At 36.9% G+C, this 21,804-nt stretch overlaps 2 protein-coding genes across 2 annotated transcripts; one reads left to right on the top strand and one right to left on the bottom strand.

The window, feature by feature from the left end:
• Positions 1–9,403: 9,403 nt before the first annotated feature.
• LOC122274203 lies at positions 9,404–9,952 on the bottom strand. The gene has a single exon (XM_043083245.1). It carries the CDS (start codon positions 9,950–9,952, stop codon positions 9,404–9,406), a length of 549 nt encoding a protein of 182 aa, XP_042939179.1.
• A 10,939-nt stretch (positions 9,953–20,891) lies between these two features.
• Positions 20,892–21,593, top strand: LOC122274130. The gene has a single exon (XM_043083131.1). The coding sequence runs from the start codon at positions 20,892–20,894 to the stop codon at positions 21,591–21,593; it is 702 nt and encodes a 233-aa protein (XP_042939065.1).
• The last annotated feature ends 211 nt before the right edge of the window (positions 21,594–21,804 follow it).

Genomic DNA, 21,804 nt, shown 5'->3' with positions numbered 1-21,804 from the left:
GTATTAATACTTAAGCTCCCCCTGAAAATATGCGTTAGTTTTTCAAGCAAAAGTATAAATATAATTCCAAGCATATATAACAAGTTTAGCAATTTAAACAATGTTAATGTTCTAGTCTAAAACTTCTCCCCCTTTTGGCATCATTAAAAAGGATCGGCAGCAAATAAATGGACTAAAGAAAACGATGCGTTTAATAGTCACTGTAGATAGTTGAAAAAGGAGCCGTCTGTGACCCGACAAATGCTGCAAAGACTCGAGGCCTAACTCTATGAATTTAGTGCGGCTAGAGATTTAAACAATCGTCTGATGTTGTTGAAAAATGTGATTGAAGGCTCTGAGTTGCTATAAAAAAATGATCATTTTCATCTATTGGATACCAAAAAAATAATTGCTTCTTTCTGTTTTACCACAACGATAGAATGGCTGAGCAATTCTCTTCCACTAATGTTCCAGACTTGAATCAGGAACCCTTGACGCATCAATCATCAATCTTCTCTCCTGAGGCCGTCAATACCATGATAGGAGCAGTGAATTGTTTTTCTAGTAAGGCTGATTCTGAGATTATTGCAGAATCAAGAATGCTCAGTAGTCAATATGCTGCCTCTGTTACGATCTTGTCTTGAAGGTTAATGGCGAGGGTGAGTGAGATTGATCATCTTAACATGCAAATATCTGAGTTACGACAGAAGCTTGCTAATAAGGATAGTGAGAATAAAAGGCTAAAGCAAGAAAACCAAGAGTTGAAAAAATTTACAGATTGGTATGCTTATGATCTGCAACCACTAATAGAGGAGCTGGAACGAGAAAGGGTTCAGATACAAGGTCAACATCGGCAGATAACAGCAGAGGTTCATCGTTTATAGAAAAATAGGGACAATCTACTGTTAATCTCGCTGGGTTAGTAAGAAAACTTTTGACAATGTGTGTCCAGCATATCTTGTATTTCTTTTGACTAAATAAGATTTGAAGAGACAATAGTTTGTCTTATTCTTTATGTTATCTCTATAAAATCAGTCCTGAAGTTCATCTAATCCGCATTAAGTTTTCTTCTCATATCTATAACTCATCTGCATTCCTTCAACATTCTCATTTTAAGCCTTCTATTCTTTTCTCAATGGCTCATTCTTCTAACATTTCTCTAGATCCATCCATGAGGCATTTTGCATCTCAACCTCCTGTCCTTTCTGCAGCTGCCATTGGTGCCATGTTGCAGCAAGAAAATAATAATCTGACTAATAAGTCAGATTCTGATGCTATTTATGACTTGGTGAGTCTTGGGACTCGCTACTCTTCCTCTATTGTTGCTTTTTCTCAGCGGCTACAAGCTAAAAATCATGAAGTTGAAAAGCTCAAAGAACAAATTGTTGTACTTCAACGAATTGTTCAAGAGTCTCACACAAGGGAAGGAATCATTCGGCAGAAGAATAAATAGTTGAAATCTTTATTAGATTCTTCATTCCGCTTGCCGGTTCCCATGGATAAGAATGACATGATATTGTATGAAGAGAATGAGTGTCTCAAACATGAGGCTAAGAATCTCAAGTTTATGTAAAAGTATTTAAAAAATCTATCTCTATTTTTATTGACTCTAGTATATCTTTTAAGAGATATTCATAGCATGCATCATACTTATTTCTTTTCTGATCATACATAATCTATCTTCTGGTAAAGGCTTTGTGAAAATATCTGCTAACTGATCGTGTGTGTTTGTGAATTCTAGTACTATATCGCCTTTCTGCACCTGATCTCCAAGAAAATGATATCTTATTTCAATATGCTTAGTTCTAGAATGTTGTATTGGGTTCTTTGAAAGATTTATAGCACTTGTATTATCACATTTGATTGGAATGTGATTATACTTGAGTTTAAAATCTTCAAGTTGTTGCTTCATGTAGAGAACTTGAGCACAACAACTACCCGCAGCAACATATTCTGCCTCAGCAGTAGATAGTGCAACAAAATTTTATTTTTTACTAAACCAAGAAACTAATGCATGACCTAAGAAATGGCATGCTCCACTAGTGCTTTTTCGATCTATTTTACAGCCAGCATAATCTACATCTGTGTAGCTGATTAGATCAAAAGATGTGTGCTTAGGGTACCATAAGCCTAGGTTAATTGTACCACTAAGATATCTAAGAATGCGCTTAACTGCAATTAAATGTGATTCTTTTGGAGATGATTGAAAGCGTGCACATAAGCACACACTAAACATAATATCTGGTCTACTGGCTGTTAAATATAATAAGCTACCAATCATACCTCGATATATCTTCGAGTCAACTGGCTTACCGGATTCATCTTTATCAAGTTTAGTTGATGGGCTCATTGGTGTTCCAATTTCCTTAGCATTTTCCATCCCAAACTTCTTCCGTAATTCCTTAATATATTTTGATTGATTGATGAATGTCTCACTTTTTGCTTGCTTAATTTGCAATCCGAGAAAGAATGTAAGTTCTCCCATCATGCTCATCTCAAATTCTTCCTGCATAGTCTTAGCAAAAACTTGACACATATTTTCATTAGTAGCACCGAATATTATATCATCAACATAAATCTGAATCAAAAGAATATCATCATTTTCATATTTAATGAAAAGAGTTGTGTCGATTTTTCCTCTTGAAAAACCTTTTTCAATCAAGAAACCATTAAGTCTCTCGTACCAAGCTCTAGGAGCTTGTTTAAGTCCATATAGTGCTTTTGTGAGTTTGAAAACATGATTTGGGGAAATATGATTTTCAAAACCTGGAGGTTGCTCAACATATACCTCTTCATTTATAAAACCATTTAAGAAAGCACTTTTAACATCCATTTGAAAAAGTTTGAAATCTTTATAACAAGCATATGCAAGTAGCATTCGAATAGCTTCTATAATCTTGCGACAGGTGCATATGTCTCATCATAATCGATTCCTTCTTCTTGATTAAAACCTTAGGCTACAAGTCGAGCCTTATTTTTAGTAATGACTCCGGACTCATCTTTCTTGTTTCTAAAAACCCATTTTGTTCCAATAATAGTATGATTTTTGGGTCTAGGAACAAGTGTCCAAACATCATTTCTTTCAAATTGATTCAACTCTTCTTGCATAGCTAGAATCCAAGATTCATCAAGAAGTGCGTCATCAATATTTTTGGGTTCAATTTGAGATAGAAAAGCAGTATGATTGCAAATATTTCTAAGAGATGATCGAGTACTTACACCTTGTGAAGGTTCTCCCAAAATTTGTTTCACTGGATGATATTTCACAAATTTCCACTGTTTGGTTGCATCTTGTATTAAATTTTGATGATCTTTCCTGATGGCTCCATGTTGAACTTCCTCTATTGTTTTCTCTTTGTTGAGATTGAGACTTTCTGTATTATTTATACCTCCTGTTTCTTCATCAATAGATTTCTTGGAGAGTGAAGAATTAGATTCATCAAATACTACATGCATAGATTTTTGTACAGTCAAAGTCTTTTTATTGAATACTCTATAAGCTTTACTATTAGTAGAATACCCGAGAAAGATACCTTCATCAGATTTTGCATCAAATTTGCCTAAATTATCCCTGTCATTTAAAATAAAACATTTGCATCCAAATACATGAAAGTAACCAATGTTGAGCTTTTTCTCATTCCAAAGCTCATAGGGGGTTTTATCTAACTTAGACCTTAGCATAACTCTATTTATAACATAACATGCAGTACTTACCGCTTCGGCCCAAAAATAACTAGGCAAGTTATTCTCATTGAGCATTGTTCTTGCCATCTCTTGAAGAAATCTATTTTTCCTCTCTACTACCCCATTTTGTTGAGGAGTTCGAGGAGCAGAAAAATTATGCACAAAACCGTTTTCATCACAAAATGTTTCAATATTTTTATTAACAAACTCTTTTCCCCTATCACTTCGGATACTTGAAATAGTATAGCCATTTTCATTTTGAATTCTCTTGCATAACTTGGTAAAGACATTATGTGCCTCATCTTTATGAGCAAGAAAGATGACCCAAGTATATCTAGAGAAATCATCAACAATAACAAATGCATAATATTTTCCTCCTAGACTTGCAACTCTATTTGGTCCAAAAAGATCCATGTGTATCAGTTGCAATGGTCTAGTAGTGGAAATATGTTTCTCAGTTTTAAAAGAAGTTTTTGTTTGTTTACCAAATTGACATGCATCACAAATTTTGTTTTTAAGAAAATATATTTTTGGTAAACCTCTCACAAGATCATTTTTTGAAAGTTTGGAAATAAGTTCCATGTTGGCATGACCTAATCTTCTATGTCATAACCAACTAGTTTCATTTTGAACTGAAAAGCAAATAGCATCTTCTGAGGTAATTTCTTTAAAATCAATTGTATAAACATTATTGTTTCTAAAAGCAATAAAACAAATATTACAATCATGATCATTCAAAATAATGCACTTATCTATTTTGAAAGTAACTGTAAATCCTTTATCACATAATTGACTTATACTCAAAAGATTATGTTTTACACCTTCAACAAGTAGAACATCTTCAATTATAAGAGAAGATTCATTACCAATTTTACCTATTCCCACGATCTTCCCTTTCGAATTGTCTCCAAATGTCACGTGTCCTTCTTCTTTAGATCTAAGATCAAAGAACTTAGTCTTGTCTCTCGTCATGTGTCTTGAACATCCACTATCTAAAAACCATTTGTTTTTGCTTGTGAAAGACTTCATGCATACCTATAAAAACAATTAAAATGATTTTTCTTGGTACCCAAGTTCTTTGGGTCCTTTATTTATTAGTATTAGAAGAAACAAAATTTTTAGGTACCCATATGGCCCTAATAGTCATTGTATGATTTCTTCTAATAGGACAAGTATGATAATTATGACCATTTCTATTACAAAAATTGCAAATAGCATGTGACATATATGAAAAACTTGAATGATTATAATAATATCCTTTTTTGACAAATTTATTTTTATGAAAAGAATTTTGAATATTAGTCTTTGATGTAGAATGATTATCAAAGAAATTTTTATAAGATTTGTATTTTTGTTTTGGCATATATCCCAAACCTGCCTTGTCAAAAACACATCTTTGACTACCAAGAAGTTTTTCAAAATTTCTTTTTCCATTCGTAAAGTTTTCAACAATATTTTCTAAATCGGTTTTCTTCTTATTCAATTCAAGATTTTCATCTTTCAAAATGATAGTTTCTTTTCTTAAAATTTCAATTTCGTTTGTTAAAGAAGAATTTTTCTTTTTCAAAGCAGTATACTTGATACCCAATTTTTCAAATTCCTCATATACCTCTTCTAAAACATTTTGCAATTCTTCATATGAAGGATATTCAATATTATCAAGATTTGTTACCTCAATGTCATCTTTAGCCATAAGACAAAGATTTGCTGATTCTCCATTGCTTGTTTCACTATCTGAACTACTTGAATCATCATCCCATGTAGCTTTCATTGCTTTCTTGCCCTTGTTCCGATCTTTCTTTAGCAGAGGACAATCTGGTTTGATATGACCAGGTTTATTGCATTTATAACAAATTAAAGTGTCATTTTTACCTGAATCTTTCTTGGAAAACTTTTTGAAAGATTTCATTGGAGGAGTTCTTATTTTCTTCAAGAACCTCTGAATTCTTCTTGTTATCATCGCAACTTCTTTATCTTTATCTTCATTTTCCTCATCTTCATCACTTTCACTTTCATGAGGAACAGCTTTAAGTGCTAAGCTCTTCTTTGGCTTTTCTTCTTCTTCTCCTCTTTTCAATGTGTACTCATGGGTGATAAGTGACCCGATGAGTTCATTGACTTCGAGCTTCTTGAGGTCTCTAGCTTCAAGAATCGCTGTCACTTTTGATTCCCAGCGTTTTGGTAGAGAGTTGAGAATTTTTCTTACTATCTCCACCTTGGAATAAACTTTGCCAAGAGCTGTCAAGCTGTTTATGATGTTAGTAAAACGAGTGTGCATACTAGAAATAGATTCATCATCATTCATCTTAAACATTTCATATTCATGAGTAAGAATATAAATTTTTGATTCCTTGACTTGCGAAGTTCCTTCATAAGTAACTTCCAAGTTATCCCAAATTTCTTTTGCCGTAGTACAAGTCATTATTCTATTAAACTCATTTCCATTGAGAGCATTAAATAATAAATTCATAGCAGTTAAATTCAAAGTATAAAGTCTATCGTCTTCACGATCAAACTCTTCTTCTTCCTTTTTGACCTTTACTCCATCAACCACTTTTGTTGGAATATAAGGTTCATTTATAATACATTTCCAGATTTCTCGACCTTGAGCCTGAAGGAATATTCTCATTCTAACTTTCCAGAATGAGTAATTATCTCCACAAAAGAGTGGAGGCCGGTTGCTAGATTGATCTTCACCAAACGAAACTGAAATGTTAGCCATAAGATCTTAACTCAAAAGATAGTTAGTCTTATAATAGAGCTCTTAGCTCTGATACCAATTGTTACTGATCATAGGCCGCACCTATGTCACCTACCAATTGTACCTACCAGACTAACTGGCCACCATCTCTACCGATGCACCGTCACTCATGGTCGGAGAGTCTTGCTTTGGTGACACAGTCATAAGCGAGAGTTCTCATGAGTGATCTGCCTGTATGAACAGTACAGGTCAACTAGCTCTGATACCAATTGTTGCCTAGATGACTAACACAAGAGGGGGGGTGAATTGAGTTGTATTAGAAAAATAACAATTATAAATCAAATATATAATATAAAATATAAACAAAATATTAAATAACAATAAATATAACGAGTAAGGGTAAGAGAGAAGCAAACTCAGTATGTTAACGAGGTTCGGCCCCACTGCCTACGTCCTCGCCTCAAGCTACCCCTTGAGGATTCCCAAATTCACTATTCAATCTCCTTCAGGTGGAGATAGAAACCTATTACACCTTTGAACAACACCGCTGCAAAGGATCCGTGTAGAACACCCTCTACACTTGCAATCACCTTACACGTGGTGATTCAACTATTCCCCGTGTAGAATACTTTCTACACACACAACGGTTATACACACCATTTTTCTGATACAAGAGCTGATAGTGGGTAGGTTATCAGAAAACACTCCTCAATGAGTGAAATAAGAACAATACAACGCAAACTATATCTCTAAAAATGAACAAGGATTAAGGCTCAATGCTTAGAGAAGAGAGAATGAAAGCTTTGAATGAATGTTGTATGCTCTTGGTGTTGTGAATGTGAAGCTCTCAAATGATCTATTTATAGGCATATGAGACTTCATATTCAAATTTAAAAAGATTCACATGTCAAAGACAACATTATTCATTTTTTCACAAAATTCAAATAAAAGGTTCTTCTTTTTCAATTGTCAAAGACAACATCATTCACTTTTTCAAAAAAATCAAACCTAATCTTTTACTTTTGGCATATGACAAAATGAGCACACTTTCCATTTCAAAAAATTCAAACCTAATCTTTTACTTTTTGCATATGACAAAAGGAGCACACTTTCAGTTTCAAAAAATTCAAACCTAATCTTTTACTTTTTATATAAGTCTAAAAAAGCATCAATCACTTTTGAAAATATTCAAATAAAACATGCACATGTGAAAGATGACAATCAATCATCTTTCAAAATTTTTAAATTTAATTTTCAAAAATATTCATGCACATGTGGAAAATGTATTAAAATGTTTTATGATAAAATATTAATTTTGAGCATTAATCCTAATTTTGAATTTTAAGAGATTTACAACATTACTCTATAACTTTAATGTGAACTTGTTTCCTTCTTGCTCATGCTTGGTTCTTTGATGTGCTTGATTCCATTGTGTGAACAACTTGAGCTTGAAACTCCTTTATTCTTTGAATTCATTTGTTATCATCAAAATCCATCTGTAGATTTATAATCACATGAAACTTGAAATCTTGAGTTCAACAAATTCCCACAAAAGAATACAGAAAAATTACCAACCACGTACACGTCTCTTCTCTCCCTCTCTACTCACGACCAACACACCTCAACTCTTCTACTTCTCTACTCACCCTCTCTTCTGCTCTCTCTCCACGTCTTGCCTCCCCCAGCCAGTCTCACTCCAGCCAGGAGGGGGAAGGCCCCGTCCAGCTCCTCTACTCGTCCAGCAATATATATATATATATATATATACAGCTGCCTCACGTCGGTGCCAAACTTCTTCCTCTAATCAAATTAATACTTTTCAGCACAATCAAATTCCAGCACGTCTCCATTGGTTGAAAACTCCTACACGGCTCCCTTCATTGAAAATTCAAGCATGGCTCCTTTGCTCACCCACTCTCCTATCTCCTCTCTTCCCTTTCTACAGTCCAACCACACACACACACACACACACACACACACATATATATATAAATAGCTGCCTCAAGTTGCAAACTTCTTCCAATTCAAACACGGCACGACATGTACTTCCATGTTCTTTATTTATTTTTTTCTTTTCAACATGCCTCTACTTGGTTTCAGCCTCCTTTTTAGACTTTAACTTTGCATGTATTTGTCCACCACAAATCATTTTCTTCATCGCATGTATTTATGAACAATCAAAATAAGAAAGTCACCACGTCTTCATTTTGTGTCTTATTTTTCAGCTGCCAAGTACTTCTTTCATTCTCTTCATTCATCTCAATTAATATATACTTTTGGTCGAGAGTTCCATCCAGATCTCATTTGAATTTTATTTAAACTGAGAATAAGAAGAAAGAAATAACACTCAAAAATAAATTAAAAGAAAAATAGATTATCAAAAACAGACTATTTATGTGAGGAAATATTGTCCCATTAAATCATAATTATAAAATTAAGCATAAACATGATATCAATCAATTAAAAATCACAACTCGTATTTATGCTTATTAACCATTTTTTTTTATCTAAAACCAATAATAGTGTCACGAAGAATTTAAAATACATTAGTTTTAAATAGCTAAAACATGCAATATTTCAGCTCAATCAATGGGGGTTTTCATTTTTCCTCCTGGTGTGGCTGTTCCTCTTAGTGTGTTCATTCTCAGATCATGTGACCAGTCTGGCCGCATCTAAAACATGCTCCTGTTGTGAGTCATTATTCTCCACTGTACCTTTGTCCACATCTTCGACATGGTGGTGATGTACCCGGTACTGCATTCCCAACTACTTTCCATTTTCCCTTATCCATAACATAGGGAACCTTCATCTTTTCCACATCTTTTCCTGGCAAATAGGGCATTCCCCTCTTTTGGTTCATATGAACTTGAGAAATCAGACTTATCCATTTTGCTTAAGCAATAAACGCTACATTCACCAATTCTTGGAAATTCTCAATTCGCAAACATGCAACTTGATTCTAGATCCTCAGTTGCAAACCATATTGAAATTTTCTCGCTTGCATCTTTTTCATCCCAATCAAGTGAGGGGCAAATCTTCCTAATTCCATAAAGTTGCATATTGTTCAACCATCATGTTGCCTTGCACTAAGTTAGCAAATTCCAAAGCTTGTTGTTGCTTGGCTGTCTCTAGAAAGAAACAACTATCAAAGTCCTTCTTTAACCATTCCCACGTGAGAGTAGCCACATCTCCCAACTCTTGGGCTAGCAACTGCTGCTTGGTGTCCCACCAAATGCTAGCCTCTCCTTGCAATAAATGCCCAACATACTGAACTTTCTGATCCTCTGTACATCCACTAATATTGAAAGTACGTTCCAAATCTAAAAGCCACTTGTTGGCTCTTAAGGCTCCTTCCGTTCCCATGAAATTTGGATAACGATAAATCAAGAATCTCTCAAATGGGCATCCCCACGTATCTCCTCTCTGGGGGTCTTGTTGAACGTGTTGACTTTGCCCCATTTGATTTCTCACTACCTCAATTATTTGGCGAATAGCTTCCGCTATAGCCTGACCTCCTTCCAATGGGTGGTTTCCAGTATCTTGCTCTCTATGCCTTGGAGAAGTATCATCTCGGTGATTCCGCACCATGCTTCGTCGTTCTCCTAAAAAAAGCTAGTAGTGAGTAAGAATAACTCACAAGGAGAAATTTTCGAATTTCCCTTTCGTCACGTCCACAACTTTCCACATGTAGTCCAACTTGATATGACTTTTCCGAGATTCAATCCTATAGCTATAAGATCAAAGCCTATAACTTACAAGATTAAATCCTAGCATGCTACTAGGTAATTCCCTAGAACAACATGTGGGTTTATCCAGAGACACAAATACTCTGATACCACTACCTCCGATGCCCCCAGCACCCTCTCGAGATTGACGGTGACAAAACATGCCGGGATAATTCTTAACTTAACATGACAGTTAAGATGCAATGCACCTAATGATCTAGCAGTATACAATAAAAATCACAGTAGAAAAATTCTTTTCTAGCAACTCAAGTACGGTGACAAAATAATAAACGCATGGTACCAACATAGTGCAAATATCCCAAAAGCTTTTACTAGCAATTGCACTTCCAAAATAGTCAAGTTTTCCAAAAGACTCCCAAAACATGTAGAGTATCACATCCAAAATATATCATTGAGACAAACATCCATCAAAAGGGTCCTCATGACCAAAGTCCTTAAGTAAGGCCAATCATACTTGGCCTTGTCTTTATTCAAAATCCTCCTCAATTGCTCAAAAAGTTGCAACACCTCGGTGATAAATTGGTCGGTAGCTTCTAACCTCTTCAAAATAGATGATTCCTGTGAGACCTCGCATCTCTGTGGAGTCTCCTTAGGGATCTGGGGAGTTGGTCTCTTGCTCTTCTCCATTACTATCTTCTTGAGCCATTGTCACAACTTCTACCATTCTAGGTAGAGGAATGATAGTGGAAATTACAACCATGAAATTTTGAGAAATCTAAGCAAATAAACAATCAACATACCACTGATATTAGAAGCATATAAAACAAACCACAAACGAATGCATGGACATGTGCTTTGACGTAAAACTTTGACATGTGCAATAAGGACATTTTCATAAAACATCTTTTCATCTTTTAAACTCTTAACATATGTTTTTATCATTTGAGCCCAAGTTCTTGTTCATATCATAATATCATGCTATCTCTTTATCATTTCATAGCATGTCATATTGAGACCAAGTCTCATCATTTCATATCATTTCATCCATATCATAACATATCATATCATTTCATGACATGCCATACATATCATATCATCTCATGGCATGTCATACATATCATATCATTTCATATCATCTCATGGCATGTCATACATATCATATCATTTCATATCATCTCATGGCATGTCATACATATCATATCATGTAGCTCAAATGCCTTATTCATATCATATAATTCTCAAGTTTGGACGCCTCACTGCTCCCCTAAGCATCGTGTGATCCCCACTAGTTATTGCATCAACTAACGATTTATTTGATTGAGGTGACTACGTCATATCATAAACATATTCGTGTATGGTTGTTCACATATTTCGCCTTCACTGTGATACGCACCCACTAGCTTTACGTACAACCTCGCTTTGGTATCCTTCCATAGGAACCTTTCGAGGTCTGTCAACTGTATTTCATCGATCCAGGGGTCTCCACTCGACTTTAAACACTCCAAAGTGGACAAGGAGTTCCACTAGGACATTTTCCTTCCTAACATTTGGGGTCATGATAGAACGTACATTGAATCGTTCTTTTGAAAACATGGACCCAAATGCATGAGACATGGACTCATGATGAAGTACTTATCATACTCATGCAACATGCAAAAGCCGAACCATATAGCTCAAACAATAACATGTATCTTGCAACATGGCTTGAAAATATTAGAACATGTAATCGATGTTGAATACATGCAAACATATTCATTTCATACTTGCCAACATCAAAACAAAATTTTAAAACCCTAAATGAGTCTTGGCCAATTCATCCAAGCCTTTCAATACATGGATTTCATCATCACAACTAATCTTACATCCAAACAAACATGCATAGCACATGTATAAGGTTGAAACCCTTACATAGATGTTCGAAATCTTCTTCAATCAAAGCATCACAAAACATGTCATTTCATCACGTCTAACCAAAAATCGAATATAATATTTTAGAATAACAAGATTCAAACAACAAAGTTCATATAAAGGCCTACACATTATATAAACCGACTATATACATATAATAAGATGGCAATAATCAAGCAAAATAAACAAACAAGAGTTTATACAATAGCCCAAGGTGTCATCCTTGGGCTATTGTCTTCCACTTTTCTTTTAGAAATCCAATGCATTCTTGACAAGTGTCATCCTTACTTCTTCCCAAGGTTCCAAATGATGAGTTCTCTTCTAAAAAGACCAAAAACTCCCTCTTATGCCAAGTAGCACCTCTTCCTTGTCCAATGGCTAAATTTTGGACCTTCTAAAGCAAATGCCCTCATGGGCCTATTCCCTTGGGCCTAGTTCTTCTATTTCTTCTTGTGCGCTAGAGAACCATACACCAAAAGATCCAAACCCAACCTAAAAATAGAAAAGGGCTAATGAACTCTTCCAACACTTAAATAATCCAAAGGCAAAAATCATCATCCACACAAAATGTAAATGAGTTTCCTTATGAAAATCCAGTGTGTCACAGAAACCCTAAATTAATTTAGGTTTCAATCCAAGACCCTTAATTATGTTTTAGGGTTTCAACCCGAAACCCTTAATTATGTTTTTTGGCTTTAATAATGAAACCCTTTAGGGTTTTTATCCAAAACCTCATTCTATTTTAGGGTCTTTTTTTCAAAACTCCAAACTGTTGTGATGTTCATGATTGCATAGTTTTAATTGTTGTGTGGTTTCTATGTCATTTTAGGTTTTTGTGAGTCAACAGGAGTGGATGGTCAGTCAATTTTTAATGCTAGATCTCCAAATCCTTACCCCTACCCCTACCCCTACCCCTATCCTACAATTACCCTCATGCCCCCACCAAGCAAGAAACAAGTTTAAGTTATTTGGTCTTACTTCACAAAAATAGAGTTAGGAGACCCCAATAGTCCTTAAGCTAAGTGTAACCATTGTGGTAAAGTATATGGATGTCACTATAGGAGACATGATACATCCCAATTGAAAGTTCACTTAGAAGAATAATGGAAAAGGAGTCCAATATTAAAATCTTTACAAGGAAAGAGTCAATTTAGAAGAGATTGGATTTTAAACAAATGGCAGATGGGAGCAGGAGGGACGTTAAAAGGGCTTAAAAAATATAATCGAAAGGAGTGTAGGAGACACCTAGCTCGTATGGTTATAATGGACAAATTATCATTTCAATTTGTTAAGGGCCAAGTAGAACCTAGTTTTAACATTCCTTCTCACTACACGGTGGTGAAGGATATTAGGAAACATTACGAGGTACAAAAAGATTTGTTGAGAAACCAATTGGTGGACCAATACATGGATATCTATCCAAAATATTAATTATATGACTTTGACGGCACATTTTATGGATTGTGCTTGGAAATTAAACAAAAAAGATTATCAAGTTTTGTTAAAATCCTGATCACAAGGGTGAGATTGTGATAACTTGGACTTAGCCAAGTCCTCGTTTCTATTTTGTTATCAGGTTATGTATGGTTGTTGGGCCATGCAAGAGGTATAGGATACATAGAAAACTTTGGACTTGATGCTTTAGGCACCTAAGCCCACCAAGGAGCCCAACAAGGCCCATAGATTTCGACAATCACATTGGATTAGGGTTTGGAAACCCTAGTGGACCTTAGGGCACATGCCCAACTCATTACGTAGTACCACATGTCACCCCACTTATGTCCTGCGCTAGGTGTATTGAACCTAGACTTGATATGGGGTAAAAGGGGTGAGAGACTTTAGAGTTTTGGTAACCCAAAAGCTCCACATGCCTATCAAGAGTTGCTCACGTACCTTCTACCACTTTCACTCATGCATAAGGCTTTGTTTGGAGAGAACTACCTAACTTGACACTTGTCACCAACATAAAGGGCTTCTAGAGGAAGGAAAATGATAACACACATTGGGAAGGCCAAGGATCACTCGGCCAATGTACCCCTCACCAAACCACTCATGCTTGCATGCCACATGTCAAGACTATGCAAGCTCCAAGTAGATGTCAAAGGGAAGTGACGCCTAGGGGATTTCAAAGGGCAAGGGCACAACCCACTAAGGGCATAGGATTTATTTTCAAAAGAGTTTGGCAAGTGTCACTCATGCATGGGTTTCTAGAAGAGTGGAATGATTTGAGAGTGGAAGAGTTGCATAGGATTTCCCTAGGTTTTGGCCAACACACACTCCTTCACACATTGCCACCTGTCACTCACTTGGAAACCCTAGAGAGAGAACCATGAGGAAAATGAAAGGTTTGCTTGGGAAATGGCACACACACGCCTCTTGAGGATTCTAGAAGAATCTTGATGGAAATGGAGGCAAGAGGAAGAGAGAGGGTTGGCTAGGGCAAGAAGTCTTGTACACGCCACCCACCCACCTAGGGAATTAACCACATGCTACCCTAGATCTAGGAAGAAGAAAGGATTTCCTTGAGAAGAGGAAAGGATTTTCGGCCACCACACACACATGCCCCACTTGCCAAATGGAAAGCATGCACATGTGTAGTTGCCCAAGGAGGATTTAGGAATGAGTTTTGACCTTTTTGCCATCAAGTACAATGAACCTAGATGCATGTAGAAGGGCATAGATGAAAATTAAGATTTTGGATGGGAGGGCCACTTGTCCAAAAGACTTTTGGACAAGTCTTTTAGATAGGAGGGTCTCACGCCACTTGTCCAAAAGACTTTTGGTTTTCCAACACAACTCTATCACAAGGAAGGAAGATGAAGAGAAAATTTGGCTAAGGTGCGAAGTGGCACCCATGCACAATGAATTTTGGCTTTCCAAAGAAGGAGGCACCTCTAAGAAGTGAGAGGCCGAAAATGAAGAGTCATTTAGTCACTTTTTAGATTTCCTCTATTGTGTCACATGGCTACACCATTTTCTTACCTTTCCCACTATTTTCTCTCCACCCAAAACATCACACATGCATTCTCCTTCTTCCTCCAACCAACATTTTAAGTAACCAGGGAGTAGAAATGTCATCCAAGGAGAAGGAGCACGAGGTAAAGATCACTCACCCATTTTATACACCCACATGCATGGCCAAAAAGATGAACAAAGAATGGGGTTTCAAATTCATGAGTTCTTTTACACACACACCCACTTTAGGAAGGCTAGGGTTTCTCCTCAAGAGAGAGAGAGAGAGACCCAAACCACCATTTGCATGGAGCACGTAAATATGAGCTTTTGAAAGGAAAGGAGAGCCATGACCACCATTCTTAGTTAAGCTAGGGTTTCTTTCTTCATGGAGTTACGTCTTTGAAAGTGAAGTCAGCTAAGGAGCCCTTCTTGCCATGGGAATGGATCTCATATGGCATATACATGACACACACTCACAAATGAAATTAGGGTTTTCGTTTGTAATGATTTTCATATATGTATTTTCAACTTGCTATTTGTAACTCATTGGATTTTTGTTAGTGGATGTGATGACCCAAGCTTGACTAGACATTTTTGTAAATCATTTAATTGCCATAGTTGTCCAATGGCCTTAGAATTTCTAGTTTGAAAGAGAGGTCTTAGATTTTGGCACCTCACCCTAAGGCCTCTTCCTCTTCCCCATCATTTGAGTGCGTTGGAAACACTAGCACTTTTGGACAAGTGGTGCGTCTTCTTCTAAAATAGAAACCCTTTTCCACTTTTACCCTCCATGTCATGTCTTGGTTCAATGAATCTCATGAAAATTTGATCTTTTATTAAGTTAAAATCTTCTTCAATCTCCTACATGTGTGCATGTGTGCCAAGTGGCATGTGAGGAGTGTGCGTATGCATGGTAGCTGAAATCTGCCTCTCTTCCCAAGGTGATCTTCTTACACCAATATCTTGGACATTATGTGATTGGTCACAAGGGTGGAAAAATACCCCAAAATCCATGCCTTAGCCATCCACCTCAAGGATTCTTTTACAAAAACAATCCTCCTAGAAACCCTAGTAGGTGTGTAGCCCATTCTTCCAACAATATCTTGACTTTTCCCAAGACAACTCTTCACCTACCCTTTTGCATGCTTGACACATGGCAAAAATCAAATAATTTATGCATGCTTCCCTTATGTTTGACATGGTAGCTCCTGCAATCGTGGAGGTCGTTTTCCTGTCTTAGTACAAGTTAGTGTACGAGGTTGTCCTTGTCCTTTTCCCATCGTGGGAGAAACTTTAGAAGAATTATGTTAGAGGTTGTCCCTATTGGAGCAAGAAAAAGAGGAGATTATATTGGATGAAGGGCTGCTCAAAGACACCAAGCAAAGGGTGAACATTGTTTATTGGTTTCATTACTGATGGAAAAACCTTACAACCATGAGGCTTTCAAGCAAACTTTGAAGAATTTATGGCATCCTGTGAAAAAGATTTAGGTGAAGGATTTGGGCTCTAAACTTTTCCTGGTGGAGTTTGAAGACTAGAAGGAAAAGGCTAGGGTGCAATGTGAGGGACCTTGGTCTTTTGATAGAAATCTGATTTTGATGAAAAATTATACAGGGGAAGTACAGGCAACAAGAGTTTAGATATCAACGGCTGCATTTTGGATTAGATTATATGATCTTCCTTTAGGTGCTGTGAATGAGAAGGTGGTGAGTAAGACTGGTAATAGTATTAGTGTAGTGGAGGAGATCGATGTTGAGAAGGATGAAGTTGCATGGGGAGAGTTCGTCAGAATTAGGATAATCTTGAATGTTACAAAACCATTGATGCGTGGAAAATGCATAAACTTGGGCAATCATGGAGGCTACTTGGTTTGTTTTACATACAAGAGATTGCCTACATTCTGTTATGCATGTGATCGCTTGGGTCACAGTCATAAGGATTGTAGCATATGGAAGAATGATCAAGGAGCATGCAAGGAAGAGAACCTTCCTTATGGTCCACGGCTGCAAGTGTCTAGCTTCCTCAGAAATGCTTACAACCACTGTGAGCAGCAGCCTTTGCAGTGTAGAGGTCCATCTATAACGGTTCCTTTGCAGCATTCAAAGGATCTAGCAGCAAATCAGGAAGCTGGTGGAGCAGTTCAGAATCGACTATTACATGCAGTAATGGTGATGGCTTAAATCAAGGAGGGGAAATTCTAGAGGAGGGACCAAATAAGGAAACTGATCAAGAGTTAAATGCTGAATTAATGGAGCTACATAGGGATGATGACAACAAAGTGAAATTTCCATATAGAGGAATGGAGGTCTCTCAATGGGCTCTTTCTAGTGATGACGGGGCTAATATGGTCGGCCTTTAAGAGATGGTGCAATCAACATAAAGGTGGCTACTGAAGCCCAACAGAAAGGGAAAGGCTTAGCTCATGAAAATGAAAATCTACCTAAGGATGATGTTGGCATGGCAAAGGTGCCAAGGGCAAGTGGTAGAGGCAAAGAAGAATGATTGAGAAAGTTGCATATAATTAGCTACTTAAGACTTCAATGAAGAGGAAGAACATTAGAGTGGAGGACTATGTTTCAGGCTCCTTACTTGCAACAAAGCTGAGAAAGGTTATGGAGGCTGAGAAGATTTCAACTCTAAGATCGGTGGAGGCTATGATTCAGTCCCGCCAGGAGCCATGAAATTTTTAAGTTGGAATGCACATGGGCTTGGGAAGCCATGTGGCATTAGAGCCCTTCGTGATTTAGTCAAGAAGGAAAGTCCCGACATTATGTTCTTACAAGAAACAAAAGTTAATTGTAGGACAATGGACAGAGTTAAGTATCAAGTGGGGTTCCAAAATTGTTTAACAGTGGATTGTGAGGGTAGGAGTGGAGGTCTTTTTTTGTTATGGGGACAGGAGGTTGAGTTGACCATTAGAAGCTTTTCTAAGCATCACATTGATGCTGAAGTGAAGGATAGTAGTAGAAATGGGGGTCATAGGCAATTTTACAGGTCTGTATTGGCATCTAGAAACCAGTCGAAGGGTGGAAACTTGGGACTTAATGAGACTTTTAAATATGGGTGATCATGGGAGCTAGCTGGTGATGGGAGATTTCAATGAAATCACTAGCCGAGTTGAAAAAAAGGGTGGGAAGGATAGATCTAAATCTCAAATGGAGAGTTTTAGAAGAGTGATAGATGATTGTGCTTTACTAGACTTGGGTTATGAGGGAATCAAGTACACCTGGTGGAACAGTAGAGAAGGGGTTTATGCCATTCATGAAAGATTAGATAGAGCCCTAGCAAGCAATGCATGGTGTAGAGATTTTCCATATGCAAAGGTCTTTCATTCTATTGCTGCATATTCAAATCATAGTCCAATTGTGCTACAAACTGAGGGTTGTTTACAAAAATTTAGGGGTCCCAAACCTTTCAGGTTTGAAGCAGTTTGGACAGAAGGTGAAGAGTGTGGAAAGGTGATTGAGATGGCTTGGCAGGTTCATTGTGGTAATGGACCCATTGGAGAGGTGGTGCACAAGAGCTCGAGGTGCAGTTATAGCCTGTTAAGCTGGAACAAAGCTAGTTTTGGAGCAGTTCAAAAGAGATTGAAATTAGCAAGGGTGCAACTATAAAAGATTCAAGCTGAGAGTTCAAGCTTTCCAACAGTACAACAAGCACGAGAGGAAGTACAAATATGGCTAGAGAGGGAGGAAATACTATGGAAACAAAGATCAAAAGCACTTTGGTTAAAAGTTGGTGACCAAAATACAAGGTATTTTCATAGAAAAGCCAGTCAAAGGTAAAAAAGAAAAAACAAAGAAAAAAAAAAAGAACACAATCACAAGGCTGAAGGATGAACATGGAGAGTATTAAGAAGATGAGAATAGGGATGATCTGATCATGAAGTATTTTGAAGAGATGTTTACCTCAAATGCTACTTCATCTAGTAATGATTTCTTATCTTCTCTACAAGGTAGGGTAACAACAACAATGAATGAAGATCTCACTAAGGTTTTTACTGAAGCTGAAGTGGAGACTGCATTACAACAAATGGACCCTACCAAAGCTCCTAGACCTGATGGTATGGCTCCCATTTTTTATCAAAAATATGGCTTATTGTATGAAAGTTTGTGTGAAAGGCTGTGTAGCATGCTCTTAATGAAGGTCAATTTCCTACTGAGTTAAATCATAATTTCATTGTTCTCATCCCTAAAACTAAAAAACCTGAGTCAGTATCATAGTATCGACTCATAAGTCTTTGTAATGTCTTTTATAAGTTGATATCCAAGGTTATGCCCAATAACGTCGTGTTATTTCTGATAATATCTTTGTAGCCTAAGAAATGATTGATTGTTTAAGAAGAAAAAGGACTAGGAAAGAGGGTTACATGTCTATTAAGTTAGATATAAGCAAAGCCTATGATAGGCTTGAATGGCATTATTTGGAGGTTGTAATGAAACACATGGGGTTTGCTTCTAGATGGATTCATTTAGTCATGCTTTGTGTCAAAAAAGTATTTTTTTTTTCTATATTCATTAATGGTGAACCAGTTGGCCCTATTTATCCTTCTCGTGGGATTAGAGAGGAATATCCACTATCTCCATATTTATTCTTATTGGGGACAGAGGGTCTAATATCTCTTTCGACTCAAGCTAGCACAAGAAAGCAGATTTAAGGCATTCGAGTGTGCAAAGGGGCTCCTGTGGTGAGTCAATTGCTATTTGCAGATAATAGTATCCTTTTTTGCAAGGCCACTATTCAAGAGAATATGGAGTTACAAAGAATCCTTGAAACTTATGAGAACACATCAGGCCAACAAATCAATAGAGGGAAGACTGTAATGGTTTTTAGCAACAATGTCCCTTCAGAAGTTTAGCACCAAATCCTTTCCTTTTGGGGAGTTCAAGCTTACTAGAATTATGACAAATATCTAGGCCTACTATCAGTGGTAGGAAGAGATAAAAGGAGGGCTTTCTCTGACATAAAGAACAAAGTTTGGTCCAAGCTACAACAATGGGAGGAAAAGCTTTTATCTCAAGGGGGCAAAGAAATTTTAATTAAGGTAGTGGCTTTAGCTATTCCAACATATGTTATGTCCTATTTTAAGTTGCCCAACTCTCTTTGTTATGAATTAGAATAGATGATGGCTAAGTTTTGGTGGGGACAGAAAAAGGAAGAAAAGAAGATACATTGGGTAAGTTGGAAGAGGATGTGTGAGACTAAAGGTGATGGGGGAATGGAGTTTAGAGATTTAAGGATTTTAAATGAGTCTTTGCTTGCAAAACAAGGCTGGAGAATTATGTAAAATGAGGAGAGCCTACTTTATAAAATTTTCAAGACTAGATATTTCCCAAGTTCAAATTTTTAGACTGCAACTCTTAGACACAATCCATCCTTTGTGTGGAGGGGCATATGGTCTGTGAAAAACAAACTTCTTCAAGGATGCAGGTGGAGGGTTGGGAATAGAAGAATGATAAGGTTATGGAAAGATCATTAGGTGCCTGGCTTCAAATGTTTACAACAGTCAGGAGTGGTATCAACAGAAGATGACCAAAGAGTAGAGGTTCTAATTGATCAAAATTATGGGTGGTGGGATGTACACAAAGTCAGAAGCATATTGCCCCCTGAACCTGCTGATGCAAATCTAAAGATTATTCTCAGTGCAGAAAATCATGAAGACAAATTACTATGGCACATGGAGAGGAATGGTTGTTTTAGTGTTAAAAGTGCTTATAAATTTTCAAAACCTTGGCTACAGAACCAACAGAGGGGGAAAGCTCTAGGAGCAGAGCAAATAAGAAGCTATGGAAGGCTATTTGGAGCATGAAAGTCCCCTATAAGATTAAGATTTTTGCGTGGAGGGCTTACATTAAAGTCCTCCAACTAGATGCAATTTGAAAAGAATGAAGATAATTGAAGATGCCACCTGCCAATTGTGTTCTGCAAATATTAAAAGTACAGCACATGCTCTTCAACAATGTCAGATGCTTACTACAATGTGGTATCACCAGCTTCCTCAAGCTAGGCTTGCAGGACCACATGAGGACTTCCAGGAGATGGTTGCTCAAGTACAAGGTAATCACTGTCAAAAGGAGTTGGAAAAATTGTTTATGATTGCTTGGGCATATTGGTATAGAAGGAATCAATGGGTATTTGAGGAAAACCAGTTGGAAGCAGTAGAGGTAATCAATCATGCTATTTGTTTGCACAAGACTTATAAGACAATGAAAGGCCTTAATCATAGTAGTATTCAAAGAATGACCAAGTGCCAATTGCCTCCACAAGGAATGACAAAGCTCAATGTGGATGGAGCAATTTTTCATGTTGATGGCAATGCAGGGGCCAACCTCATTTTAAGAGATTGGGAGGGAAAGGTGCTACTGGATGTTAGTAAAAAAGAGGCAGCAGTAATGGAGCCTTTAGAGATTGAATCAAGTGCCATATTGAAAGGATTGCAATTTTGTATTCCTTTTGGTTTGCAATCTTTAAGCATTGGGATAGACTCTTTGATTTTAGCTCAAGAGTTATCAAAATCTGACTTGTCCAATTCTATGTTTGGGAATGTGGTTACAGATATCAAGCAGATGCATACTCGAATACCAATTTGCTCAATTGTGCATGTCAATAGGGAAGCAAATGAATCAGCATATAGACTAGCAAGGTTTGCAAGAAATGTTAGTGATACAAGTGTATGGTAGGAGTCTATTCCCCCTAGTGTTCAATAAGTCCTATGGACTGAGTTACTTTTGTAATTATGGTTGGTTATTAATGAAAGTGGTTTTTCCTTAAAAAAAAAAAAAACCATAATCTTGCTTTAAGGCCAAAATGCACTTGGGCTTGGGCCTTCCTCAAGCCCTCTCATGCCTTCCAATCCAACCAAGTTTCCTTTCTTGGTCCAATTAACAGTAA

The sequence above is a fragment of the Carya illinoinensis genome, chromosome 1 (assembly GCF_018687715.1).
Source record: "Carya illinoinensis cultivar Pawnee chromosome 1, C.illinoinensisPawnee_v1, whole genome shotgun sequence".
NCBI classification, from domain to species: domain Eukaryota; kingdom Viridiplantae; phylum Streptophyta; class Magnoliopsida; order Fagales; family Juglandaceae; genus Carya; species Carya illinoinensis.
The sequence above is the reverse complement of the archived record's forward strand: the minus strand, read 5'-3'. Positions and strand labels throughout refer to the sequence as shown.

Coding starts and splice junctions, on each gene's coding strand:
- LOC122274203 (XM_043083245.1), bottom strand. CDS start 9,952: ATGGTGCGGAATCACCGAGATGATACTTCTCCAAGGCATAGAGAGCAA.
- LOC122274130 (XM_043083131.1), top strand. CDS start 20,892: ATGTGGTATCACCAGCTTCCTCAAGCTAGGCTTGCAGGACCACATGAG.